The sequence below is a fragment of the Coregonus clupeaformis genome, chromosome 12, assembly GCF_020615455.1.
Source record: "Coregonus clupeaformis isolate EN_2021a chromosome 12, ASM2061545v1, whole genome shotgun sequence".
In the NCBI taxonomy this organism is placed as follows: Eukaryota; Metazoa; Chordata; class Actinopteri; order Salmoniformes; family Salmonidae; genus Coregonus; species Coregonus clupeaformis.
Genome location: NC_059203.1, coordinates 39,967,946 through 39,995,784, shown reverse-complemented (window position 1 = coordinate 39,995,784; position 27,839 = coordinate 39,967,946). Strand labels below are relative to the sequence as shown.

The window sequence follows — 27,839 nt, the reverse complement described above, 5'->3', positions numbered from 1 at the left end:
AAAAATTACCAGTGTCCCGACAACTGTGGTGCTGTAGGCTACTCAATAAAGCCATCAGTTCCCGAAACCTCGGCTAAAACGTTCATTTTCACATCCCTCTCCTTATACTACACAAAGCGCATGCGCATATATCGGGGTTTGGAGAAGAAGAGGCTTGTTGTTGGTGGTGGTTTTTCATGCAAGTGCCATTTTGTCTACATGTCGAGAGCGCCGTGATTGGATTTTGTGTGTCGGTATTGGGGCCAATCAGAGAAACCGGGCGGCTGACAAACGGTGAGAGGTTGCACGGCTGATGAGGAATGTGATCCGGTAGCAGGGGATTGGTGTGTCATTGACCAACCAAATTACTAACTCCACTAGTTAAATGCAATAATTAAAAGCTAGCTAGTTAGCTAAAAAGTAACTAAACGTTAACCCCACCAATCAACATGGCTCATTGTTAGCTGGCTAGCTAACTCTAAGGTAACTAACTAACGTTAACTAGCTATGTGTGGTGGCACAGTGACAAATGGCTGGTTGGGTGAGAGACTACAATGACCGGCAATGTCTCATAATATAGCTAGCTAGAATGCCACATTAAAACATAAGACAATCTTCGAGGAGGTGCGTGACTCGTGAGCTAACTAACGTTACTTAGCTGGCCCACTGACGGCTTGCATGCATTGGGCTGCTACATATTCAGTTGAAAAATGTGACTAAAACCCTCATTAGTAACTTAACTTTGATCACAGGCTACTAGTTAACTTAGCATTTGTCTATGACAATATTGTGATATGGCATATATTTATCATTTATGTCTTCAAGTGCCAAGGAGAGTAGCCTATTTCTTGACCACCAAACAAACCATGGCCCGCGTCTCTGTCCTCCTACTTTATCTGCACTGATCTGAAAGAGCTGACCAGGTGAAAGCCTGCCTAATGATTAGACGTATTGTTTTTTCCTGTCAACAAGTATTTTCCTATCAGTGCAGATCAAGACATTTTTTTGACAACTGAAAGAGAGTCCAAGATAGTCATTTGGGAAGTCAGTCATCATCATGGTACTTAAATATGATTTTAATATTGATTGGCACGATTATTATGAGTCGTAACGAATATGCCCTTTCAAGTTAGATAATTTGATAATAAGATATGACATCATGTTACATTTGTCCCACCACCTTACTGTAAATGTGTTTATCTGTTGCTGTAATGCCTCATCATCATTTGACATTATTCTTCTTAAGTAAGCATTTATCTTACTTTTACATGTTTTAACAATCCCAATCTAGGATAGTCATCTCATACAGTTATGTGCCCCTCACAGCTGTAGCAGTAGACTGAATTGAGGCCTTTCAGAGTTCAGTGACCATGGAGCAGTACACTACCGCCACCACATCTACTGGGGAACAGATAGTGGTTCAGTCTGCTGCTGGGCAGATCCAACAGGTAAGGAAGGGTTTGTTCATATGTGGTATGTATGTATGTGTATGGCGTGTTTGTGTATTGGAAGGGGGTTAAGAGAAATGTACCTACGTAAGAATGTTAATGCCATGAGTTTGGGCTAGGTTGTAGCTTTATTCATTGTGTGGTAAAAGTGCCTGGGCATTGGCCATAGTAGCTAGGTGTGTTAACTACCTTCAGCGCCTACTGAAGATAGTATCTTCTGGCCAGGGGAGTTTTGTCAAAGACTCCAGCCACCCTAGTCATAGACTGTTCTCTCTGCTACCGCACGGCAAGCGGTACCGGAGTGCCAAGTCTAGGTCCAAAAGACTTCTCAACAGCTTCTACCCCCAAGCCATAAGACTCCTGAACAGCTAATCATGGCTACCCGGACTATTTGCACTGCCCCCCCACCCCATCCTTTTTACGCTGCTGCTACTCTGTTAATTATTTATGCATAGTCACCCAACTCCTGAGTGGCGCAGTTGTCTAAGGCACTGCATCGCAGTGCTAACTGTGCTACTAGAGATCCTGGTTCGAATCCAGGCTCTGTCGCAGCCGGCCGCGACCGGGAGACTCATGGGCGGCGCACAATTGGCCCAGCGTCGTCCAGGGTAGGGGAGGGAATGGCCGGCAGGGATGTAGCTCAGTTGATAGAGCATGGCATTTGCAACGCCAGGGTTGTGGGTTCGATTCCCACGTGGGGCCAGTATAAAAAAAATATATATATATATGTATTCACTAACTGTAAGTCGCTCTGGATAAGAGCGTCTGCTAAATGACAAATGTAAAAATGTAAATGTAACTCTACCCACATGTACATATTACCTCAACTAGCCGGTGCCCCCGCACACTGCACCGGTACCCCCCTGTATATATAGCCTCCCTACTGTTATTTTATTTTACTTCTGCTCTTTTTTTCTCAACACTTTTTTTGTTGTTTTATTTTTACTTTCTTTGTTAAAAATAAATGCACTGTTGGTTAAGGGCTGTAAGTAAGCATTTCACTGTAATGTCTGCACCTGTTGTATTCGGCGCATGTGACCAATAAAATGTGATTTGATTTGATTTTGTTAAGCGCCCCAACACTCGTTCTGAACGTTAAAACGCATCTCTTGCAGTATGGTTTTGGAAACATAAGGAACATATCAGCAAGAAGTAAAATACATTTAAAAAAAGGTTAAATTACTACACCTTTTATAGGGTTAGTGTTCCCACGTGGCTATATCTCCATGTTACAGCGCTTGTTTACAGAATACAGACGGAAGACGGAGGCGGCCACCTGTGCTTATTAGCTATCTAGCGTGCTCGGAACACCTGTGTGTAAGAGGTTCGTCAATTTGAGGCACACACAGTTTATGGATCTGTGTAAAACTGCTACAGTAAGTGTATTTTTTATTTGAAAGATTATTTATCGCTGATATGAAAGATTATGGGCATATCAGCATGTTTCGAAAACCGTTTCCCAAGCGATGATTATTTACATTTTTTAACTTTAAAACACAGTGTCAGAATTTTAGTTCACACGCAGCCAACCGTGGATGACGCTAACTGCTGAAAACCATACGGATCAGGGTTTTAGAGAGCTGTGTGCGGGTGTAGTTTTGTCTGTGACACTGATCTCTGGCCCAGGGCACAGTGACTGCGGTGCAGTTGCAGGCTGAGCCCAAGGCAGCCACTTGCACAGGCCAACACGTTCAGACACTCCAGGTAGTGGTGGGACCGCTGAGCCCCTACCATGTCCCTACCCCATTACCCAGCTTGTCTCCCTGCTGGTGATGCTTTGACTCATAACCCGCAGTCCCCGCGGTTATATCCGCGAGGTGTGTGGGTTTAGGATCATACAAATATTGTGTGGCTGAAGGGTGGCAGGCAGGTTGAATAAAGAGAAAACAACACCTTAAAAAATTCAAAGGTATCATTCTTGTGCAATTTACTTTGTATAGGCTACATTGAGGTTTTTCATTCATTATTTTAGGCTATCTGGCATTAGTGTGTATGCCTAAGCTTTAGGGCCTAACTGTAAGCGCGCCAAATAGCCTACACGTCAGTCGCCAAATGCTTTTGGGAACTGGCAGAAAAAGTTAACGTCGATCCACAGAGGCAAAAAGGACTATCTCTGAGTTTAATTCAATAAGAGAAAAGCTGCAAAATGGAGAGTTTAAAATAAAGAGAAGGGAGGGACAGAAAAGTAATGTTTGGGAAAGATTTGGTGAAGTGGTAAAAGAGGAAGATAGCAGCATATGTTATGTGTGATGATTGTGAAGCGATATACAAATTCGACAGTCAAAAGACGGGACTTCAAATAGGCCTATGGCACATCAAGGGAACTGTAGCCTACTGTTCAGATGGGTTAAATGGAAACTGAAATCTGGACACTGACTGTAGGTCTATAACCTCTCACATAGCCTTAATATGAACTCAATTTCTTGCAGTAAAATGATACACCAAATGTAGGCTACGTTTGGAGAAAGTGGAGAAATATGATTTCATTCTTTCAGCATCTTGAGAGAATGTGATTGCGCAGTTAGATACGGTCTGTAGAGGTTCTGGCTTTATCAGCATCATAAAAGTTGATAGTATTTCGACCACATAAAATATGCATCCAAGCCAAACTGAAATCTTATCAGGAACATGTTGGGTTGTTTTGACAGGTTTCTATTTCCTTACAACTGGTCAAACTGATGTCATATGGACATTTTGCACGGAAAATCTTTTCAGTTTTTTTTTGTTATTGCATTTTCTCTCCAGTCCCTAAACGTCTTTGCTCCACGAAATAACTTTACCGATGTCAACTACATTGAAGCATACATTCTATCGATTTATGACATTATTCTGGTGAGCAAGGGTTTATTTAGTCTTCTAGGGAAACATTTAATGACAGAGAAGCTGCATTATAATTATAGACAAGTTGACTAACAAATAGCCTACCAAAATGTTGGAAATTATAAGCAGAAACATATCTAAATCAGGCAAAAAAAAATCCTGAACCCCCTGTCAAAAAATAGTTCTGAAATCTCTGACTGTAGGCTACAGAGCATTTTTTAAAATGCGGGTTAGATATTATATATTAGCGGGTATATAAATATTAGCGGGTTAGATTCGGGTGTGGACCGCAGATTTTCACCTTATCACATATAGTTGGGTGGATGGGTTATTAGCAATTGCGAGCGGGTGTGGGTGAACAAACCGCTGACCCGCGTACCACTACTCCCTGCATGTCCCCTCATCATATACTCTAGCCCCTGGGCCTCACTGCTACACTACAGCCACCTGTGATCGTAGTGTCATCATGAGTTGCTGTCAGCCAGGCTGCAAAACTCCATGCATGTCACTCCAATATCAATCATGTTGTCTGCATTGTCAATGGTGTTATTCTCACATTGTCCAACAGGTGGTACAGTTATACCACAATCAAGTCATGAATCCTATGATATGTGTATTATTTTGTAACCTACTACAATATTCTGAGCGGCATAACATTCTCTCCTTGCTGGGTTTATGATTGACCAGACTCCTACATTGCTTTTTCAAATCTCAAGTAAATATCCAGGTGAATATAGCATACACTGAAATTACAGTATGCTCAGACCCTATTACGATTCCCTTCTTGTCATTTGTGTTTTCGTGTGCGCTCATTCAGCATCTTGTGGAGATCAAACTAGCTCCAAGAAAAGGTTCATTGACTATCACAGCACCATGTTGATCTTTTTGTGGCCCTCTGGCCTGTTTTGTTCTGTAACTGTTCCTCAAGGCTACAGGGTTGTCTGTCTGTGGTCAACATGTGCTGCATGGAAGCTCTGCTGTGGCACGTAGAATGATCATTATGCATTGTTGCAGTTCCACTAGAGATATCTTGAATTAACCTCACTCTCCTTTCCTGTCCATGTCTCTTTTACATTCTGCCACCTTCCTTTTTCCTGTCTCTTTCACTCCTTCCTTCCTCTCTCTCTCCCAGGTGCAGGGGCAGCCTCTGATGGTGCAGGTGAGCGGTGGTCAGCTCATCACCTCGTCGGGCCAGCCCATTATGGTCATGGGGGGGCAGGGGGGGCAGGGGCAGACCATCATGCAGGTGCCAATGTCTGGAGCTCAGGGGCTCCAACAGGTGACTGAACTGTTGTACTACTGTACACCACACCTATCTGAAAGCTAGCAAATATGCCTCTCTAACAAGATATTACTGAACGAGATATGATAAAGCAGACTGGCTGATTAAGACTGTCCTGCTCTCTGCTGTAGATCCAGCTTGTGCAGCCGGGTCAGATCCAGCTCCAGGGGGGACAGACTCTACAGGTTCAGGGTCAGCAAGGCCAGACCCAGCAGTTCATCATTCAGCAGCCCCAAACTGCTGTGACCGCAGGACAGAACCAGGTATAGACACACACACACTCTTTATACAATATTTGGGTCTACAATGGAACACATTTACATAGTTTCCATTGTTTAGTTGAGGCCCACTTGTAATTTTTGATGTAAAGAGCTGTAATCCATAAAACATTATGGACACCATAGAAACCCACCACATTGTGTGGTGGATAACTGGCTGGTAATGATTATTGATGTTTGTTTCTCAGGGCCAGCAGCAGATTACATTGCAGCCGGGGCAGCAAGTGGCTCAGACTGCAGACGGCCAGACCATTGTGTACCAGCCAGTCAACGCTGATGGCTCCATTCTACAGCAAGGTAACACGTTCACACTCATAGCTGGGATCCTTACATTGTCTTGATGGATGATTAGAGTGTGCTGGCTATTGTTCCCTCCTTTTGATTATCAGCTGATTTAGAACTGAATCAGTTATGTGTGGCTGTATGCAAAGTGTTTCACATTCCACTCTTCTGGAGCAATAATCTATGATAACAGATTTTTACTTAACCCTTGTGCGGTTCCCTCAGGTATGATCACCATCCCTGCCTCTAGTCTGGCTGGTGCTCAGATCGTACAGGCAGGGAACAGCACCAACACAACCAACAGTAGTCAGGGTACAGTGACCGTCACACTGCCTGGGAACATGGTCAACGCAGGCGGCATGGTCATGGTAAGGTCCCTAGTGAGATTAATACAGACCTGTTGGCATGCATGTGTGTATGCTATGCATCAGTCTGACCCGTGTGTGTATGTGTTAGATGGTTCCTGGTGGCGGTGGCACTGTGCCCACCATGCAGCGTATCCCCCTGCCGGGGGCAGAGATGCTGGAGGAGGAGCCTTTGTACGTCAATGCTAAGCAGTACCACCGCATCCTGAAGAGACGGCAGGCCCGCGCCAAGCTGGAGGCAGAGGGAAAGATCCCCAAGGAGAGGAGGGTGAGTGCCTGTGTGAGCACGAGTAGATGTGTATATGTGTGAGGAAGAGGAAATGGTGTGGGCAATAAAGGATGTGTTTTTGTTGAGTGTTTATGTGCTTGTCTGTGAGTGTGGTTTTACTCGTCCCTCAGAAATACCTGCACGAGTCTCGTCACAAGCACGCCATGGCGAGGAAGAGGGGTGATGGCGGACGCTTTTTCTCGCCGAAGGAGAGGGAGGAGATGGCTCTGGCCATGCAGGTGAGGAGGGCTCAGGGCGCCCTCAAACAAGAGGACGTGTTCGGAGGTCTTGAACTCAACTCTAATTGGCAATCTACTTCTGTTGCCTCCCTCAGCTAACCAACAAGTAGCAGCCATTTCCACCCCTCACTCTGTCACATGTCCACTGCAGCCATTCATTTCCCCTGCAGTCTTAAAACAGTCATCCTTGCTATCTTTGTATGTTTTTATTATATCGGTTACCTCATAATTTTATATCAAAGAATAGTATTGTTTTTTACAAGTTATGTATTTTTTCAGTATATAAAGGGGGTTGCTTTTATATGCGGGCATATTTTTAAAAAACATTAAAGAAACAAACATTTTTTGTTATTTTGAGGTATTGCAGCCACTTGATTCCTAACCACCTCTCTGGAAAACAATTCTGAGTTCTAAAGCTTGTTCTTTTACATAGAGCTGTACATACTGACCATAGGAGGCTGCTGAGGGGAGAACGCCTCATAATAATATCCAGAACAGAGCAAATATAATGGCAGCAAACACCTGGAAACCATGTGTTGGATGTATTCGTTACCGTTCCACCAATTCCGCTCCAGTCATTACCACGAGCCCATCCTCCCCAATTACGGTGCCACCAACCTCCTGTGATACTGACTTAGTAAAATGTTCTCCAATGTCATTTGAAATGTGTTTTTGCTTTGTGTGAGCTCTTGTTGCAAGCTGAAGAATGTTTGAATGTTAATGTTGTTGTTTTTGTCCAGTGTTGCTTCCTTGCTGTGTTGTCTTGTTGAGCTTGTACCACGTTGTAGTGTAAACCTCTCTGCTAACACCTGTGTTCATTTAACAGCTGCAGGGCTAGGATGGGAGTGGTTTAAAGGTACTGTATGAATTTAACACAAGATCACTATAAAAAAATAAAAAATAATCCTAACCTTTGTCAATGCTGCTTCATATTATGAATGTCTTGGATCAGACCCACCCCTCAATGTAGGATGATTTATCCTATTATCCTAATTTTAAATATTAAACATGGTGCTATACATCCAACCATCCTTGGAGAAAGAGCAAGACACACCAACGCTGAGCATTCAGTATTTATACACCCATTAAGCCTGAATTTGCAGCAGTTTTATTTATGCCCACGCAAGGTTTATTGGGAAGTTGGTAATGGCTAACCACATGTAACAGATTAAGAGGCCATGTGTGTGTTTTCTGTGTATAGTGTTTGTGTATGATTCCTGTTTCTGTTTTCTATTAGTTTTTATGATTGCTGCCATTTTTCTGACACTGCCACCTGTCTCATTGTCCATCATACACATTTGTGATGTGTGTGTGTGTGTATACGATTAAAAATGTCTCTTTCTGTTGGTATTGTTTTTAATATGAATAAAGACCTGGCTTTCAATGTTATTATTATTTTTTTTTTTACATTACGGAAAATCTGTGTTCACTAAACAAAAAAACTATTCAAAACTATAAGATGTTCGAAAATGATGGATCTGATAAATTAATAAAATATGAACCAGTTACTTGTAACAGCACTTCAGCACATAAATTAATCCCTATCTAAGACATAAAACTGTGTAGCTCCTTTAGGCCTCTTGGTATGATGGGAAAATGCATTTTGACCAATAACGTAGTATCACCTCCCAGACCAAATCCTAACAAACATTAGTGAGCATTTAGATTATGGTATTGTCTGATTGAAATCTAACCCCCAGACTGGATTATACTACACTTTAGCTGCTTATACCTGGGAGAGGCTCATGTTGTTGTGGCATGGTCATTAAGCAGGCTGACTGACCATTCCTCTTCCTCCAGGTACAGGCGGACCAACAACATGCTGGAGAGGAGGCAGTCTGGCAGGTGATCCGTGTGTCATAACCTCTAGAAGCCCTGTGAGACGTGTGTTTGCTCATGTGTTTGTCTCTCTGTGAGAATGGTGGTGGGGGGTGGAATAAGATCAGATGTCCCACACATCAACCAGTGCTTTCCAACCAGTCCCAAGCGGCCCAAGTTCCCTGCCCAGAAGCCTGGTAAAGAGCAGGACAGACTGGGTGAAGAAGTTGCCAGCACACAGAGATACTGCACATACAGATACTGTACATCTTTCAATGTCTCACTGTAACCATGGTAACACTGGAGAACAATTGGGCCCTTCTGGAGGAAGTGTCTTACAAAAAAGATCAGCACAAGTTCTACAAGAAAGTTCCTTCCAAAGCAACCTTTACTTGTTTCATGTCAGTTACTTTTATCTCTGGATGTGCCACAAGAACTTGATCAAAAAACGCACACTCCTATAGGCCACAAGTCCAAAGTGGTTATGATAACCCTCTTCCTTTCCTGATGCTCTTGAGAAATATGAAATTGTAGTTTCTCCTTTGTACAGATAAATTGTGTCCTCTGGTTCTTGATGATATGTAACTATCATCACTTATTTTAAGGCTTTTTCAGACGTTTTTTTGTATCCTGTGGTTATTCCATTTGAAAAGGGCAATAATCAAATGCTTAATATTACCTGAATCAGTTTTTTTTAAATCTTGGGTTGTAACAGTCTTGTAAGAATGTAGATGCTTTTTAAAGGAAACAGCATTAGCAAATGTTCTGTATATGTGTTAAGAACGCCTCTGAAAATACAATGAATACATTTTCCAACTTCCAACATATTTTGTATTGGAATTAATATTGCCAGAACTGTACTGTACACATACACACTGCATGATAAAAAAAAAAAACTTAAATCCATAGGTCTGATGTAAGGTCATTTTGGCGTTTTCCTTCCATAAGGTAATATGGCAGGGAAGCTGATTCTGAATCAGTGCTTTTAGAGCAACCTCTACTAGACGCTTGTGCAAACGAAGGGAGGAGAGGCGCGCGCCCTCAATCCCCGCCCACAATTTCAGGTGACAGCTAGGCAAAACAGGCAGTTCACAGATTGCTGCACGAGAAGGAACTGCGCAGGCAACGAACCGTTTTATGAATGCAATTACTAAACTGTAGTTTGTAAATATAGAATTACCAACTGATACACCAAACGGTTGTTAATTAATTGTTTCTAAATCGTGTGAATTACAGTCTCCAGCTGCACAAATAATTCCGTCTTCCGCAAAATACCGAACAGTGGGGAGTAACGCGAATTCTGTAGATAGCTAACGTTAGCTAAACCACGAGCTAACTAATTTGTTGTACGTTTTAATTATTTATCGGAATGTCGGACACTCCGGGGGACGGAAAGTTGGAGCTGAAACAAGCCAGCAAAGAAGTAAAGGAGAGCGAGAACGTGGCTGAAAAATACTCAGCAATGACAGTGAGCAAGAACAGCGACATTACCATGGGTGAACTGTCAGTGTCTTCTGCTGCGTTCAGTGCGGTCCCTATTCACAAACCTGTCAAAAAGGTAAGACGCATTCATTATGTAGCTAGCTAGTGAACAACTGACAATTTTAGCTAGCTAGTTACTTATGATTTGATTTTGTTTATTTTATTGTCTGGGTGGTCTTCACATCATGTCCCATTCAGGATGTCCCATCTAAACATTACGTAATCCACATATCTATTCACTTCGTTAGCAGCTGCTGAAATCCAACCATTAATTCTCAATGCATTTACTATTTATTGTATGTGAACGCTGTTGGTGCAGAACGTCATCTACCCCCATATACCCAGAGTAGGACACAGTGTTAAAGGAATTTGATTTATTAGCCACAAGCTGTCAGCTACAGTTAGGCCTAGTATGCATTTAAAAGTGGAGAAACTTCACACAAACAAACACACTTACACACTTAATTCAACTTCAGGACCCCATTGAGAAGGCAGTGCACATTAGCCAGTCTGGGGGCGATTCCTCATGAAACTAGAACAAAAAAGGACCGTGATTTTTTTGGATTGTCACAAAATTGAATCCATACAATGGTCCTTTGGAGGAAGGATTGTTGACATACAGTACCAGTCAAAAGTTTGGACACACTTACTCATTCAAGGGTTTTTCTTTATTTTGTAAATTTTTTGACATTGTAGAATAATAGTGAAGACATCAAAACTATGAAATAACACATATGGAATCATGTAGTAACCAAAAAAGTGTTAAACAAATCAAAATATATTTTATATTTGAGATTCTTCAAATAGCCACCTTGATGACAGCTTTGCACACTCTTGGCATTCTCTCAACCAGCTTCACCTGGAATGCTTTTCGAACAGTCTTGAAGGAGTTCCCACATATGCTGAGCACTTGTTGGCAGCTTTTCCTTCACTCTGCCGTCCGACTCATCCCAAACCATCTCAATTGGGTTGAGGTCGGGGGATTGTGGAGGCCAGGTCATCTGATGCAGCACTCATCACTCTCCTTCTTGGTAAAATAGCCCTTACACAGCCTGGAGGTGTGTTATGTCATTGTCCTGTTGAAAAACAAATGATAGTCCCACTAAGCCCAAACATTTGTATCTAAAAGCATATTGAGAAATAATTAATCAAAGTTGGCCTATTTAAGACATTTTGACCCTACCAGGAGCATTGCAAGACACCATAACTGTTGATCTATATGTGGCACAAACTTAATCTTGATGCCATTTGAAACATGTTCTAAATTGAGTAATACATTTCATTATGCAAGATCTAAATGTACATTTATTGTGTGATTTTGGAAAGTATGAACATTTATATTTCGTGATATCCAATTGGTAGTTACAGTCTTGTCTCATCGCTGCAACTCCCGTACGGACTCGGGAGAGGCGAAGGTCGAGAGCCATGCGTCCTCCGAAACACGCCAAGCCACACTGCTTCTTGACACACTGTTCGCTTAATCCGGAAGCCAGCCACATCAATGTGTCAGAGGAAACACCATACAGCTGGTGGCCGAAGTCAGCGTGCATGCGCCTGGCCCGACACAAGGAGTCGCTAGAGCGTGATGGGACAGGGATATCCCAGCCGCAACATAGCCTGGGATCGAACCCGGGTCTGTAGTGATGCCTCAAGGATCTCTGGGACTTTCTGTGTTATGACCAAATATATACAGTGGGGAGAACAAGTATTTGATACACTGCCGATTTTGCAGGTTTTCCTACTTACAAAGCATGTAGAGGTCTGTAATTTTTATCATAGGTACACTTCAACTGTGAGAGACAGAATCTAAAACAAAAATCCAGAAAATCACATTGTATGATTTTTAAGTAATTAATTTGCATTTTATTGCATGACATAAGTATTTGATCACCTACCAACCAGTAAGAATTCCGGCTCTCACAGACCTGTTAGTTTTTCTTTAAGAAGCCCTCCTGTTCTCCACTCATTACCTGTAGTAACTGCACCTGTTTGAACTCGTTACCTGTATAAAAGACACCTGTCCACACACTCAATCAAACAGACTCCAACCTCTCCACAATGGCCAAGACCAGAGAGCTGTGTAAGGACATCAGGGATAAAATTGTAGACCTGCACAAGGCTGGGATGGGCTACAGGACAATAGGCAAGCAGCTTGGTGAGAAGGCAACAACTGTTGGCGCAATTATTAGAAAATGGAAGAAGTTCAAGATGACGGTCAATCACCCTCAGTCTGGGGGCTCCATGCAAGATCTCACCTCGTGGGGCATCAATGATCATGAGGAAGTTGAGGGATCAGCCCAGAACTACACGGCAGGACCTGGTCAATGACCTGAAGAGAGCTGGGACCACAGTCTCAAAGAAAACCATTAGTAACACACTACGCCGTCATGGATTAAAATCCTGCAGCGCACAAGGTCCCCCTGCTCAAGCCAGCGCATGTCCAGGCCCGTCTGAAGTTTGCCAATGACCATCTGGATGATCCAGAGGAGGAATGGGAGAAAGTCATGTGGTCTGATGAGACAAAAATAGAGCTTTTTGGTCTAAACTCCACTCGCCGTGTTTGGAGGAAGAAGAAGGATGAGTACAACCCCAAGAACACCATCCCAACCGTGAAGCATGCAGGTGGAAACATCATTCTTTGGGGATGCTTTTCTGCAAAGGGGACAGGACGACTGCACCGTATTGAGGGGAGGATGGATGGGGCCATGTATCGCGAGATCTTAGCCAACAACCTCCTTCCCTCAGTAAGAGCATTGATGATGGGTCGTGGCTGGGTCTTCCAGCATGACAATGACCCGAAACACACAGCCAGGGCAACTAAGGAGTGACTCCGTAAGAAGCATCTCAAGGTCCTGGAGTGGCCTAGCCAGTCTCCAGACCTGAACCCAATAGAAAATCTTTGGAGGAGCTGAAAGTCAGTATTGCCCAGCGACAGCCCCGAAACCTGAAGGATCTGGATAAGGTCTGTATGGAGGAGTGGGCCAAAATCCCTGCTGCAGTGTGTGCAAACCTGGTCAAGACCTACAGGAAACGTATGATCTCTGTAATTGCAAACAAAGGTTTCTGTACCAAATATTAAGTTCTGCTTTTTTGATGTATCAAATACTTATGTCATGCAATAAAATGCAAATTAATTACTTAAAAATCATACAATGTGATTTTCTGGATTTTTGTTTTAGATTCCGTCTCTCACAGTTGAACTGTACCTATGATAAAAATTACAGACCTCTACATGCTTTGTAAGTAGGAAAACCTGCAAAATCGGCAGTGTCTCAAATACTTGTTCTCCCCACTGTATATTTGGTCATAACTCAAAATGTCCCAGATATCCTACTCTGTAAATTTCTGTGTCAGTAAAACACAGTCCATAGAACAACAACATATTGAAATATGAGAACAATTTAAGAGGGCATATTTGTAATATAAATTGTCATACTTTTCAAAATCATGTACATTTCCATCATGTACATTTCTATCATGTATTACTCATTTTAGAACACACAATGAGGTTTCAAATGACATCAAGATTAAGGTTGTGCCACATATAGATAAACAGTTATGGTGTCTTGCAATGCTCCTGGTAGGGTCAAAATGTCTTAAATATGCCAACTTTGATTAATTATTTCTCTATGCTTTTAGATACAAATGTCAACTACACCCCTTCAAATGAGTGGATTTGGCTATTTCAGCCACACCCATTGCTGACAAGTGTATAAAATCGAGCACACAGCCATGCAATCTCCATAGACCAACATTGGCAGTAGAATGGCCTGTACTGAAGAGCTCAGTGACTTTCAACGTGGCACCATCATAGGATGCCACCTTTCCAACGAGTCAGTTCGTAAAATTTCTGCCCTGCAAGAGCTGCCCCGGTCAACTGTAAGTGCTGTTATTGTGAAGTGGAAACCTCTAGGAGCAACAATGTAGCGCAAAAAAATTGTCTGTCCTCGGTTGCAACACTCACTACAGAGTTCCAAACTGCCTCTGGAAGCAACGTCAGCACAATAACTGTTAGTTGGGAGCTTCATGAAATGGGTTTCCATGGCCGAGCAGCAGCACACAAGCCTACGATCACCATGCGCAATGCCTAGCTTCAGCTGGAGTAGTGTAAAGCTTGCCGCCATTGGACTCTGGAGCAGTGAAAACACGTTCTCTGGAGTGATGAATCACGCTTCACCATCTGGCAGTCCTGGTGGATGCCAGGAGAACACTACCTACCTGAATCCATAGTGCCAACTGTAAAGTTTGGTGGTGGAGGAGGAGTAATGGTCTGGGGCTGTTTTTCATGGTTCGGGCTAGGCCCCTTAGTTCCAGTGACGGGACATTTTAAAGCTACAGCATACAATGGCATTCTAGATGATTCTGTGGTTCCAACTTTGTGGCAACAGTTTTGGGAAGGCCCTTTCCTGTTTTAGCATGACAATGCCCCCTGTGCACAAAGCGAGGTCCATACAGAAATGGTTTGTCGAGATCGGTGTGGAAGAACCTGACCTCAACCCCATCAAACACCTTTGGGATGAATTGGAATGCCGACTGCGAGCCAGGCCTACTCGCCCAACATCAGTGCCCGACCTCACTAATGCTCTTGTGGCTAAATGGAAGCAAGTCCCCGCAGCAATGTTTCAACATCTAGTGGAAAGCCTTCCCAGAAGAGTGGAGGCTGTTATAGCAGCAAAGCTGGGACAAAGCACATACTTTTGGCCATGTACTGTATATGTCAACAATCCTTCCTCCAAAGGACCATTTTATGGATTAAATTATGTGACAATCCAAACAAAATCGCAGTTCTTTTTTTTTCTTTGTATTGCCTTGTCCTGGGCTCTGTGGCTACATGTTATTGGATACAACTTTGATTTCTGATTAACTCAAATGCGCTTGATTACCACTGTAGTGTATGGGCTCTTTCTGAACCTGGTTCCACACAAGGTTTCATTCAACCCGAAATTAAAGTAGCCACATTTTTCTGTCTCAAATAGGCTTCCACCCGTCAACATCCTCTTTTGAGGGAGATCTATAGCGCACATAAGCATTTGGCGTTTTGTCCCTAATGTCTGTTTAAAACAAAACATTATAAATTGAGTCAGATTCTAAAGCAGTGACTGAGGTTAACCTATATAAGGACACTTACATTTTTATAAGCTGTAGTTAAAACAAATACCATAAATTACATTGAGATACTAGAGCGTAGAAATTTTTGATATCATAATGAACATTGTTTGTGTAGGCTAGTTTGACAGTATTGAACAAAAAATTCCACCAATGTCAAATCATGATAATACATCATGTCACAGGCTAGGTAATATGTCTCTGGTTTCATAACACTTGAGCAGGTTTGAAGTTCCATTCATTGTGTGAGAGCAGTTGTTTTAGAGCTGAGTTTCATAGTTTGTCTCTCAGAGACAGAATCTACTGCGTTATGTAACTGGTAGGCTACAAGTGAGCCTCTCATTGTACTGTGCGCTTGCCTTATCATTAACGAAGACAAAGCGTTTATTTAGAGTCCATATGACAGCTTTACCTTATAGAGGCGTTCCAGAGGATTGAAACAACCTTGTTATTTTTTAAGCCTCCCGTTTTAGACTCTGTGTCAATGTATGGTTCATACATGCATAATAAACCATCTGCAGTCCTCTTCCAGCCTGGCATAATTTAGTGCACGAGATGCGCGCTTGTTAATGTCATCTAGCCTAGTGAGCACACGCTCTGAAGCGAGTGGAATTTCCTGGTCACATGCACTTGCCATTTAGTTATTTTCATAACAGTGAAAATACATCGATCCAATCCATGCATCATAAGTTAGAAAACGTTGAATTTAGAAGTTAGATCTATTAGACCTCGGGAGTTGTTTCATTTCTCTCTTTCAATAGGCTACATTTATCTGGAAACCAAGCAGAAAATGATGTGCGCTGACGATGGCATGTTGGCCAGACAAGTACATTAGAACACAATTGTCAAACCGATCAGAAACACTATGCTCACAACCTGTATCTGCTAAATGGTGTCACTGGTGTATTTAGTTAGAATGTTGGACTATTGCGCAATAGACTATCAGGTTTTTACCAGGCACGAATCATGACACAACACACATATAAATTGATGCGCTAGAGAAATGTCTACTGCAAACTTTCACCCACTTTTTAGATAAGAAAATATTGCCCTACTTTCTGTTGTCAACTATCCATCCAAGTCAAATAATTCCATGCCATTTGTCCTTATAAACGTGCATCACTAATCCATCACTGCAATTGATTGCCAGCGATCGTCATTTATCACGTACCCAAATGCAATATATAATAATTTCACGACTTTCAAGGTGTAGGACATTTGACGCAAACCTATAAGTAGGCTATAACTTTTCCATTGTTTAACATTACATCCTCACAATCATTTGCCTAACCATAACCCTTACCTAACCTTAACATAACAATTTCAAATGTCAACTTTAATGGGATAGGGACGTCCCAAGGATCCCTGATAGCAAGGACCTTACCACAAGGAATTAGCCAGCCACAACCGAACATTGAGGGACAATGTTGATTGGCAGTCGGAATGATGTCCAATGAGGTTGCAAGGTTAAAGTGGGAGGCAGGATCAGATCGGCACTGCATTGTCCAATGAGGTTGTGGGGTGAGCCCAAGCACGTGCATATCTTTGTGCACAGCCGCAGGGGCTCGAGGACAATTACGTGATGATGTAGTACACAGCTTTCTGGGACCCTATTTGGCTCCTGGGCGCTGCTTTCAGAACTACTGGCAAAAAATTAACAAAAGTTATGTAGTCAATATCAGCGTAAGTCAATTACACTGATATTGGACCCATATTGAATTTTTTATAGACTTGAATAGAGAAAGACACAGTTAGGCTTAGACTTGTCTATACCAGCCAATTACACCCTGGCCTGAACCCAATCCCTCAAGACAAGGCCACTCAGGCCAAGCAACAGGAGATGGGTGGTGTGGACCAGTGACTAAAAGGAATGTTGAGCGATTCTCAACACCACTGTTTGAGATTTGGCCTAGGTTTTGGTTTCTAACTGAAGTATCAAAGCAATGAGGATTGACTGTCGTTCATTGCAGCATGATTATTGAAAAGTCTCTGTTAAAAACCTGATATCTTACTTTTGTTAATTGAATCAAGGAAGTTAAAAATACGTTTACAGGTGACACCTTAAAGCCCACAATGTGACATGAAGGCCTGGAATTTTGGGATTTTAGGGGCAAGGCCATTTGGCCTTTAAGAGATGCCCAATCTGCCAGGGCACCAAGGCTATCTGCCAGGGCACCAAGGTCATCTGCCAGGGCACCAAGGCCATCTGCTAGGGCACCAAGGATATTAACCAAAATAGCCAATTGACATTTATTTGAATTCCGAAAAACACTAGCTATTCTGTTAAGAAAAACAGAAGTGTATGTTAATTTACATAAATAATTAGCTTACATGTCAATGTGTAGGTGATAGCCTATGCGTATTGGCTACAGTCTATCATTTCCAGACCGATGCTGACAGGAGGGAGACGACAGAAAATGTAGCCTAACTTTAATGAGACTTAATTACATATATATAGGCTAAACGGCAGTCATGTTTGACAAATATAATGTAGGATAATTCATATTAACGTCTAAAGGATTTATTCTGTCATACTCGAGGCACTGTTTGCTCAGATAGGAGAGAACCTTGCAATCTGAGCAGAGGCAGTCAACATTTTGAAACTATTGAACCATAAACGTAATTGTTTAAAACCTGGACGTTTTTTGTCATTTTATGAGGCATGTCTTACCGTGTTCCGACCATAGGAATGTTAAGGGGATTATTTTATAAACACTTCCTCATATGTAATTGAAACCAGTATTTCTCTCATGTTCTCAACTTTATTTCGTTGTCCAGTAGCCAAAGACACAATCCTAGTCATATTAACTCTTAGATCCCGTCGACGGCCTTTCTTTAAATTACTATTGTGGCATGGTTTTCTAACAATAATATCTATGTCAATATCGCAAAATGTACTTGCTAACAACCTGTTGTCGTATTCGCGTGGCTGTTGTCATCAACCAGAAACCGGAAACTGTCATTTGACTTTTCAACTTTTTCTTCACTTCATTACTCAAAATGATGCCGCTGAAGCGGACATTACTTTTCACTGTGAAAGAGGCTATATCTATGTTGGTTGGTAATACGGATTCGGACACGTCCTTGCACTTTGAAAGCGATGACGTCGAGGTGAGTGAAATAAGATATATGTTTGGTGTTGTCGATGTTTGATGCAGTTAAACTTGGAGAATAGCTCTCAGATTAGCAAGTCCTGTCATGTCATGATAACTTGGTTGGTACATCAGCGGTGGAGCTCAAATGATTGCTCTCTGTCTCATGGAAATAGTTGCAGTGTTTAGCTGCATATAGTCAGCTAACTAGTTGGTTGTTTTGTCTTGTTTCTACCGATTGAATTCAAATGGAAACAGCCCCAGCTGCTTGCAATAGCTAGCTAGCAAGCTAGTTAGTCTGTCAGGCAAGAAAAGTTGTGTGTAGCGGTACATTTGAGCTGTGCTCACGAAGCGTCAACCACCGCTGTCACTTTCACTAGCTAGCCATACAGACAACCAGCTAACTAGCCACTGAAATGAAGGCTAGAGTAATTTGTTTTAATCTGTTGGGATTAGGTTATGGTTTATCATGTTTGATAGGTGCAGATATTAATTGGCTATACATTGCCTCTGTTTTCCTATTATTTGACAGCTTAGTTTGTTGTGTTAGGGTAGATGCCTGCGCAGTGGAGCTCATGATGAGTTGGATATTTGTTTACATAGCCAGCTAACAAGTTGCTTGTTTTGTCCTGTTTCTACCGACACAATTAATTTGGAAACTCCGTAGTTAGTCTGTCAGGCAAGAAAGCAAGAGTTGATTTGAGGAGAGAGCAAGAGTGTGTGTGTGTGGAATGGGAGCCGTGTAACTGTATCACACAATTTATTATGGAAACCCCTTATTAGGAAGAGAGTATGTGTATGGTTGAGAAAAAGAGAGGGAGGAAGAGAGAGACCGTGTGAGAGGGAGTGAGAGAGATTATGTTCCTGACCACAATTGTATCCTATTTGTTGCTCCTCTCCTCTCCCTCTGTTACTCTGTTCCTCTAGGCCAGTGAAAGTGAAGGAAGTGATGTGGAGAGTCAGGGCTCAGCATCAAAAGGCAGGGAAGAAGAGGAGTTAGAGATGATTGGCGGGATAGAGATGTGCTGGGAGGAGTGGAGCGAGAGGAGAGTGGAGGGAGGGAGGGAGAGTAGAGGAGGGAGAGGGGGAGGAGGAAGAGGGAAAGGAAGAGAGAGGGCAAACCCAAGAGGGGAGCCTACGTTTCCATGGAGTGTGTCTGCCCCAAGTCCCACAATTCACCCTTGTAACACACAGACTAGGACTAAAGTGACAGTGGCAGGGGTTTTGGAGTTGTTTTTAAAAGTGGTAGAAACGTATCTGTTCCAGAGCTTTTAATGGTTACAACAAGAAAATGGGTGGGGTTGATCATCTTGACTAACTGAGGAGCTATTACAATGTTGGATGCACAGGCAGAAAATGGTGGAAGTATGTGTTTTGGGGGATTCTCAACATTGCCATCATAAATGCGTACATTGTGTGGGGGACCCTGCAAAGTCCCCTACCCAGAAACCGCAGGCGCTGGTCCTTTGTAAATGTGGACCTTTGTGTAATGGCTAAAGTGGCAGGAAGAGGGGAGCCAAGAGTGTGGCACCAGGGCGTGTGGACCGAGTTGTAACTCATTTGAAAGCAGATTAAGGTTGAAGGGCGTAAGAGAGGGTGTGGTGTGCATCCGGAGTGGACACAGGGCAAAGAGTGGGAGATGGGTAGAAACCTCATTTGGGTGCTCTACGTGTTCTGTGCCACTTTGCAGGATGGGGCCGTGCTTCTTCCAGAAGTTCTATGACATGTTGTAGGCTAAATGCAAACAAGTGACAGTGTGAAATATGAATTTGTCCTACAAATATTTTATTGACACTGAACACTTGTTGCGTGTATGTGTATGTATGTGTGTATATACAGTGCCTTTGGAAAGTATTCAGACCCCTTGACTTTTTCCACATTTTGTTACGTTACAGCCTTATTCTAAAATGGATTAAATAAAAAAATCCTCAGCAATCTACACACAATACTCCATAATGACAAAGCGAAAACAGGTTTTTAGAAATGTTTGAAAAATGTATTAGAAATAAAAAACAGATACTTTATTTACATAAGTATTCAGAGCCTTTGCTATGACTACCGAAATTGAGCTCAGGTGCATCCTGTTTCCAGTAATCATCCTTGAGATGTTTCTACAACTTGATTGGAGTCCACCGGTGGTTAATTCAATTGATTGGACATGATTTGGAAAGGCACACACCTGTCTATATAAGGTCCCACAGTTGACAGTGCATGTCAGAGCAAATACCAAGCCATGAGGTCGAAGGAATTCTCCGTAGAGCTCAGAGACAGGATTGTGTCGGCACAGATCTGGGGAAGGGTACGAAAACATTTCTGCAGAATTGAAGGTCCCCAAGAACACAGTGGCCTCCATCATTCTTAAATGGAAGAAGTTTGGAACCACCAAGACTCTTCCTAGAGCTGGCCGCCCGGCCAAACTAAGCAATCGGGGGAGAAGGGCCTTGGTCAGGGAGGTGACCAAGAACCCGATGGTCACTCTGACAGAGCTCGAGTTCCTCTGTGGAGATGGGAGAACCTTCGAGAAGGACAACCATCTCTGCAGCACTCCACCAATCAGGCCGTTATGGTAGAGTGGCCAGACGGAAGCCACTCCTCAGTAAAAGGCACATGACAGCCCGCTTGGGGTTTGCCAAAAGGTATTTTAAAGGACTCTCAGACCATGAGAAACAAGATTCTCTGGTCTGATGAAACCAAGATTGAACTCTTTGGCCTGAATGCCAAGCGTCATGGAAATCTGGCACCATCCCTACGGTGAAGCGTGGTGGCAGCATCATGCTGTGGGGATGTTTTTCAGCGGCAGGGACTGGGAGACTTGTCAGGATCGAGGGAAAGATGAACGGAGCAATGTACAGAGAGATCCTTGACGAAAACCTGCTCCAGAGTGCTCAGGACCTCAGACTGGGGCGAAGGTTCACCTTCCAACAGGACAACAACCCTAAGCACACAGCCAAGACAACACAGGAGTGACTTCGGGACAAGTCTCTGAATGTCCTTGAGTGGCCCAGCCAGAGCCCGTTCTTGAACCCGATCGAACTTCTCTGGAGAAACCTGAAAATAGCTGTGCAGTAACGTTCCCCATTTAACCTGACAGAGCTTGAGAGGATCTGCAGAGAAGAATGGGAGAAACTCCCCAAATACAGGTGTGCCAAGCTTGTAGCGTCATACCCAAGACTCAAGGCTGTAATCACTGTCAAAGGTGCTTCAACAAAGTACTGAGTAAAGAGTCTGAATACTTATGTTAATGTGATATTTCCGTTTTTAATTTTTTATAAATTTGCAAACATTTCTAAAAACCTGTTTTTGCTTTGTCATTATGGGGTATTGTGTGTAGATTGATGAGGGGGGAAATACTATTTAATAAATGTTAGAATAAAGCTTTAACGTAAAACAAAATGTGGAAAAGGTCAAGGGGTCTGAATACTTTCCGAAGGCACTGTATAGGTTTGTTTATGCATGGATATCATATAAATGATAGGAGGCGGTCTACGCTTTTTAAAGGTCCTTATTACAAAATATTGTCGGTTCCAGGTGCGTAGGTATCAAAATGAGAATACTGAAAGAGATGGAGACCTGCACTCGGTCGAAAAAAGAGGAACAAATCCAAAACTGAGGCTTCAATGCAAAAATAAAGTTCGGCACCATGATGTCCAAATAAAACATTTTTTTATTTTTGCATTGAAGCCTCAGTTTTGGATTTTTTCCTATTTTTCGACAGTGTGTGGGTCTCCATCTCTTTCATTTTGCATGGATATCATAGAAATAATCTTCCAAAAACAGAAAATTAGCTTGGATCTCATTAGAGAACTCTTTCTCTGCCTCTGAATAAACATTAGCTTGGAGCGCTCTCCTGCGTTAGCCCCCAGGAGCAGCCTGGCATTTTACGCAAGCTGGAGGTGTAATGTTACACTCAAATGCATGTGTACACACACATACGCACACTCACAAACACACACACACACTGACACACACACACTTTGTTGGCATTATGCAACACTGGTCCAGCAGGAAATGAAGCCTTCTGGGTTCTTCAGAGAGAGAGCACAATATAAATGGACATACAGTTTCAGAGTGAGCGACTGACAGAATGAGAGAGAGAGTTTTTGTTATGTTTACATTTTTTATTTTTTTACACATGTATTGGCCTATTTGAAATGATCATTCCAGTACAGTGTACTAGAACGGAAAGAATGACCGACCAGGAGCTGTGGGTGACCAGTGATGCTGGGACTTGACCTAAGCTGTGTGTGGGTGTGCTTTAGCTCGCTCCTCCAACTCAGCCCACTCTGTGTTAATGTTCAGTGGGAAGTTATACAACACAACTGAGCCACTGTTGCATTTGTTTAAAGAGAATACAGCCACGCACTACTCCTGACACTTTGTCATCCCGTCTGTTCCCCTCCCTGCTCTGCCGCACCAAATGTCACTGATCCCCCTAACCCATTTCCTCCCATATTTTCAGCCGCACACAAGCCTAAGATCACCATGCACAATTCCAAGCGTTGGCTGGAGTGGTGTAAAGCTCGCCGCCATTGGACTCTGGAGCAGTGGACACGCGTTCTCTGGAGTGATGAATCACGCTTCACAATCTGGCAGTCCGACGTACGAATCTGGGTTTGGCGGATGCCAGGAGAACGCTACCTGCCCCCAATGCATAGTGCCAACTGTATAGTTTGGTGGAGGAGAAATAATGGTCTGGGGCTGTTTTTCATGGTTCGGTCTAGGCCCCTTAGTTCCAGATCTTAACGCTACAGCATACAATAACATTCTAAACTATTCTGTGCTTCCAACTTTTTGGCAACAGTTTGGGGAAGGCCCTTTCCTGTCTCAGCATGACAATGCGAGGTCCATACCGAAATTGTTTGTCAAGATCGGTGTGGAAGAACTTGACTGGCCTGCACAGAGCCCTGACCTCAACCCCATCGAACACCATTGGGATGAATTGGATTGCCGACTGCGAGCCAGGCCTAATTGCCAAACATCAGTGCCCAACCTCACTAATGCTCTTGTGGCTGAATGGAAGCAAGTCCCCGCAGCAATGTTCCAGCATCTAGTGGAAAGCCTTCCCAGAAGAGTTGAGGCTGTTAAAGCAGCAAAGGGGAGACCAACTCCATATTAATGGCCATGATTTTGGAATGAGATGTTCGACAAGCAGGTGTCCACATACTTTTGGTCATATAGTGTACCAATGGATAGGATGCCTTGGTTGACTAACAATGGAGAGATTGTAAGCAACTGGGATTTACTTTATGTGCACTGGTGAAGTTACTATTTTAACATTCTTCTTGATCCAGTGACTTCTTTAGCTTCTCGACGCTTACCCTCTGGTGACTTGTTGGTGCTGTTGGCGACATAGAAACGTCATTACTCATCCATGCCAGAGTTGATACTGACAACTTCATCTGTCTTCTGTTAATTTGAGGTTTTGGTCTTCTTGAGCGCTCATTTGTTTCTGCCTCTTTGAACGCTGGTCAGTGTTATCCAGTAACAGGTGTGAGCAATATACCAACTGAGCCATGTTACTTGCTTTTGGGGGAGAGTTTTTTTGTTTTGTGTATGTGTGTTGTTCTCATACATAGTCAGTAGTGAGCGCAGCATCAGCTTGTTTCCCAGAACACCCTGCAGACAAATTGTCTGGAGATTAATCCAGGCAGGCGTCATGGAATCTGTCATGGAGACGGCAGGGTGACCTCACTGCTCAGTGGAATGGAACACCTGTCCATCAAATGTGACAGGATGTAGTGTGAGCTAAATCCAGAAGGCAACCCTCGGGGATGACCTTGGCTCATCCACAGTGAAGTCCCCTGACTGACCAGGGCTAAATACAGCTCATCACTGCCTGATGCGAATTCCCCTTATCTAGCCTACCTAGAAGCTTGTTATCAGAAGCCTGTTCTTAGAAGCTTCCTTTCAGAATCATCATATCAAAGTGATATTGCTCACAAACTTTGTGATGAAATACTCACAGCCTAGCACTTTTGGCATTTTCATACACTTGTCTTTAAAAACCTAATTGATGGATATTACCCAGGGAAGCGTGAAGCGTGCTTAAATAAAAGCTCCCTTTGCTGAGGCAGTGCATTTATTATGGTTTATAATGTAATGAGGTCACTGGGGTCACTGCTGATCCTCATCGTAGCGTAGAGGAGCATGGTGACTTATGGGGCATTGGCTTGGCGGCCAGGTGCAGGTATTAGCATTAGCCGTGGGGAATTAAATGTGTAATGACTGACTGCTCATTCTAAAACCCACACTCTGGTGTGTACCACTACATCCTATACCCCATTTTAGTGTGGAGACATGGAGGGGGGTGCATGGGGGTTTGTGTGAGTGTGTAAGTAAGATGGGTCAGAATAGTAGGTATTTATTTAGGCTTGACCAGATCTGTTGGCCTGGTCAGATCTGCTGGAGTGCTTTTAGGCTTATGGAAACAGGCTTTAATTCCATTTCAATCCTTTTTATTAGCCAACGACCTCAGGCTATCTATTAGCAAGCAGCCACTACCAGGATTACATTGGATGGAAAGGGGCACGAAACTCCCCAAATCAAAGGGAATACAGGTTTTTTTCTGTATAAAAAGTGTCTAAGGTTGTGGGCGTGGCAGGGGGCGTGGCAATGAGCTTGGTCAGTCAGTCGGTGTGCCTGCATTTTGGAGAGGATTTTAGAGGCAGTGTAGAGACATTTGTACATTTTTAAGCTAATTTCCTGCAATTATACATATTCTGCCATGAGCTGAGAGAAAATGTTGACTTTTTAAAGCTAGTTTCCTGCAATTCTATGCATTTTGCTATGGCTAATGCTGTGTTCTTTTGCTCAAACATAATAAAATCAATACTGCTAAATAGATTTTTGGGGGAATTTTCAATTCTCTCTGACTGACTGTCTAGCTTTTATTTTGGTGATTGTTAGTTCTCAAAGATAATATTGTAAAAAATATATAGGTCCATTATCTTTTTTGCATACTTTATATCTGGTGTTAGTCGTTCACGTTTACACTGAAAGCGTTATTCCATCCCGAAAATGTATATATATTTTTTAGGCTGTTTGGACTTAGGCGACCCGAAAAAACGCTTAGGCGGCCCGCCCAAGGATTACAATGGCAGACAAATCCCTGGAATAGAACATTAGCAGAGAGACCGTGAGAGGGAAAGACACCCAGACCGAGATGATACTGCAAACAGCAGAAAACAACTCAAGTAAAGGACAGAAAAAAAGAGGGAAGATAATTTGTCAGGTGGCTGCTGGTGGGGGCTATGGCACGGCCCTCTTTTCCCCTCCTGGTGTGAAGATTGCCATGATAACAGGCGCTGTACGTAACAACCAGGAGAAGAGCTTGAGCACTGGTGAGGGATGAACATGGAGCCTGTACGGCAAGTGGGAGGCATGGAGCTGCAAGCGGGAGCCATGGCACAGGCACACAAACACAGGGTGAGTGAGATTGGCCAGAGAGGGTGAGGGGTATTTCTGAGAACCGCTCCATAGAAACCCTCTATGACCGTGCTCTGCAGCCTGACCTTGCTTAGGAAGATTATTTGAACTTAATGTCATTTTTGGAGCCTTTTTTGTTCTGCTTAGTTTATTGTTGGGAGCTTTCAACACCCTTAGGTGTGATATAAGTCACATTGTAGAAAAGTTACAATGGCAGCCAGCCATTTAATGCTGACTTTCTCAATTATAGTAGTAAGGTAGAGAGAGACAATCTCTCCTTCTAAGCATATGCTGTCAAATGTTTTTGTTTGTTTGCAGTTGATAGAGGTCAGCTTTCTGAAAGAGGATTATGGATGTGTACTGTATTTTTCTGTTGTGCTGTCCCTGTTCTCTACACAAATGGAGTGGATCATTGACTGAATGCAATAGAGAGTAAGTAGTAAGGCTGAGTCCCTCTTGCCTGTAGTCTGAAATGGAAACCCTCATTCTTATTCATAGCATATAGGGGAATAGAATAGGCCAACTGAAGAATAGAGAGAGAAACTGTGGAAAAATAGTGTGTTAAGTCTTGCCATTGGTTCAAGTTGAGCCTCAGTTAAAGGAAATATAGGGAATGGAGGGAGCATGTCCTGTGTATTCCAAGTAGTAGAATAGACACATACTTACCTCAGCATCCCACATAATAAAATGTGCTTACACATACTGTATACCTTTACAACAACGACAACATATGAACCAATAAAACAATCTTAATCTCTTTGTACTCCTAGTGCTTTGGCAGAGTGCCTCTGGACTTTGAGCCCTTGTTCTTTTTAACACTGAGACTGTTCTGTCTCAGTTGTGGCTGACTTTAAGAAAGGATTGGGCTTGTGCACTTTGCGGAAATGAAAAGAACTGCATTCCAAAGACAGTTTGTGGAGAAACCTCCATATCCATCCCTCCCTGCCTCGACTTAGCAAGGAGGATAGAGTTACAGCTGCTGCTGTGCAAGGTATTCATCTCAGGTTGTGAGGATTTAAAGTATGCAGAGATCCCTGGCTTTTTGTTTGGGAACCAGTCCTGCAGGCATAAAATGTGATGCAAGCACAAAACGTGCTGAAAGTGGTAGATACAATCAAAACATAAACATTTCCATTGGTGATTCTCTGTATCCTGTCACTACCCAACCAGGTCCTCACCTGCATGTGGAGGTATGCACATTCAACCAGAACTGTGTGACCCCAACTCAACCTCCAGGGATAGGTTGCTACCCAGGGAATCTCTGAGAACACTGTCAACTTGGCACTTGTCCTGCCTCGACTAGCCAGCAGAAACAAAACCAAAGAAATCAGTACTCGCTATTATACTGTTTGTGTCAGACACACTGAGTAATGTGTGGGCTGCAATCATGAGAATTATCTGAATGTGTTTAGGCATATGTGTGCATGCGTCAGTGACTCTGTATGTCTGTGTGTTTTGTGCATGCCCTGTGGTTTAGTCTCTACAGTCTACAATGATCTATCTGAGAAAAGGGACCTATGAAATAGGCTACATTTTAAATTAGTTTCCACCACTGTCAACTAGGGCTGAACGATTAATTGCATTCGCGATAATATCGCGATTTGACTGAACGCGATTTTCTAATCGCAACGTGCGCGATTTGAGGTGGTCACGTGACGCGACTTTTCATGCTGTCCAACGCAATGGCCTCTTGCTCGACGGAACAGTCAGAAACTGACACAGCTGATACTTTAATATCGAAGAGGAACAGCACGTCGGTGGTGTGGAACTATTTTGGTTTTAAAAAAGAAGATGCTGAGCAGCGTCAGGTGTTGTGCAGAGCATGCCGTGCTCCGATTGCTACTTCACGGGGTAACACTACAAACCTGTTTCAGCACTTAAAAAAATACCACAAATCAATGCATGACAGTTGTATGACCAAAATGCCGAGCATCAGTGCGCGAGACAAGCCAAAT

At 43.0% G+C, this 27,839-nt stretch overlaps 2 protein-coding genes across 11 annotated transcripts in view; both read left to right on the top strand.

The window, feature by feature from the left end:
• Positions 1-125: 125 nt before the first annotated feature.
• Positions 126-9,602, top strand: LOC121577645 (nuclear transcription factor Y subunit alpha). Of its 9 annotated transcripts, XM_041891407.2 has the most exons (10): positions 129-273; positions 1,306-1,427; positions 5,380-5,526; positions 5,661-5,792; positions 5,996-6,104; positions 6,315-6,457; positions 6,546-6,722; positions 6,854-6,961; positions 7,788-7,817; positions 8,762-9,602. In XM_041891407.2, exons 2-9 carry the CDS (start codon positions 1,350-1,352, stop codon positions 7,797-7,799), a joined length of 906 nt encoding a protein of 301 aa, XP_041747341.1. In that variant the 5' UTR covers positions 129-273; positions 1,306-1,349; the 3' UTR covers positions 7,800-7,817; positions 8,762-9,602. The 9 variants fall into 9 exon arrangements, 8 of the variants coding, with proteins under 8 accessions (XP_041747337.1, XP_041747339.1, XP_045079783.1 ...); XM_041891405.2 differs by lacking the exon at positions 7,788-7,817 and having other exon boundaries at positions 127-273; XR_006002667.2 differs by having other exon boundaries at positions 128-273; positions 6,854-7,817; positions 8,762-8,830.
• Positions 9,603-9,843: 241 nt separating this feature from the next.
• LOC121577644 (S-adenosylhomocysteine hydrolase-like protein 1) overlaps positions 9,844-27,839 on the top strand; it is a 53,272-nt gene continuing 35,276 nt past the window's right edge. Inside the window, exon 1 of one of the 2 annotated variants that reach the window (XM_041891398.2) lies at positions 9,844-10,337. In XM_041891398.2, the coding sequence (XP_041747332.2) occupies positions 10,149-10,337 (189 nt within the window). In that variant the 5' untranslated portion in view covers positions 9,844-10,148. Of the gene's footprint in view, positions 10,338-25,646; positions 25,885-27,839 lie in introns of those variants that run through there. The other variant, XM_041891400.2, reaches the window with a different exon arrangement.

Bases quoted from the DNA above. Each gene is read 5' to 3' on its own strand.
- LOC121577645 (XM_041891403.2), top strand. From the start codon at position 1,350: ATGGAGCAGTACACTACCGCCACCACATCTACTGGGGAACAGATAGTG. The intron at 5,527-5,660 runs GTGACTGAACTG...TCTCTGCTGTAG, and splicing joins GAGCTCAGGGGCTCCAACAG to ATCCAGCTTGTGCAGCCGGG. The intron at 5,793-5,995 runs GTATAGACACAC...TTTGTTTCTCAG, and splicing joins TGACCGCAGGACAGAACCAG to GGCCAGCAGCAGATTACATT.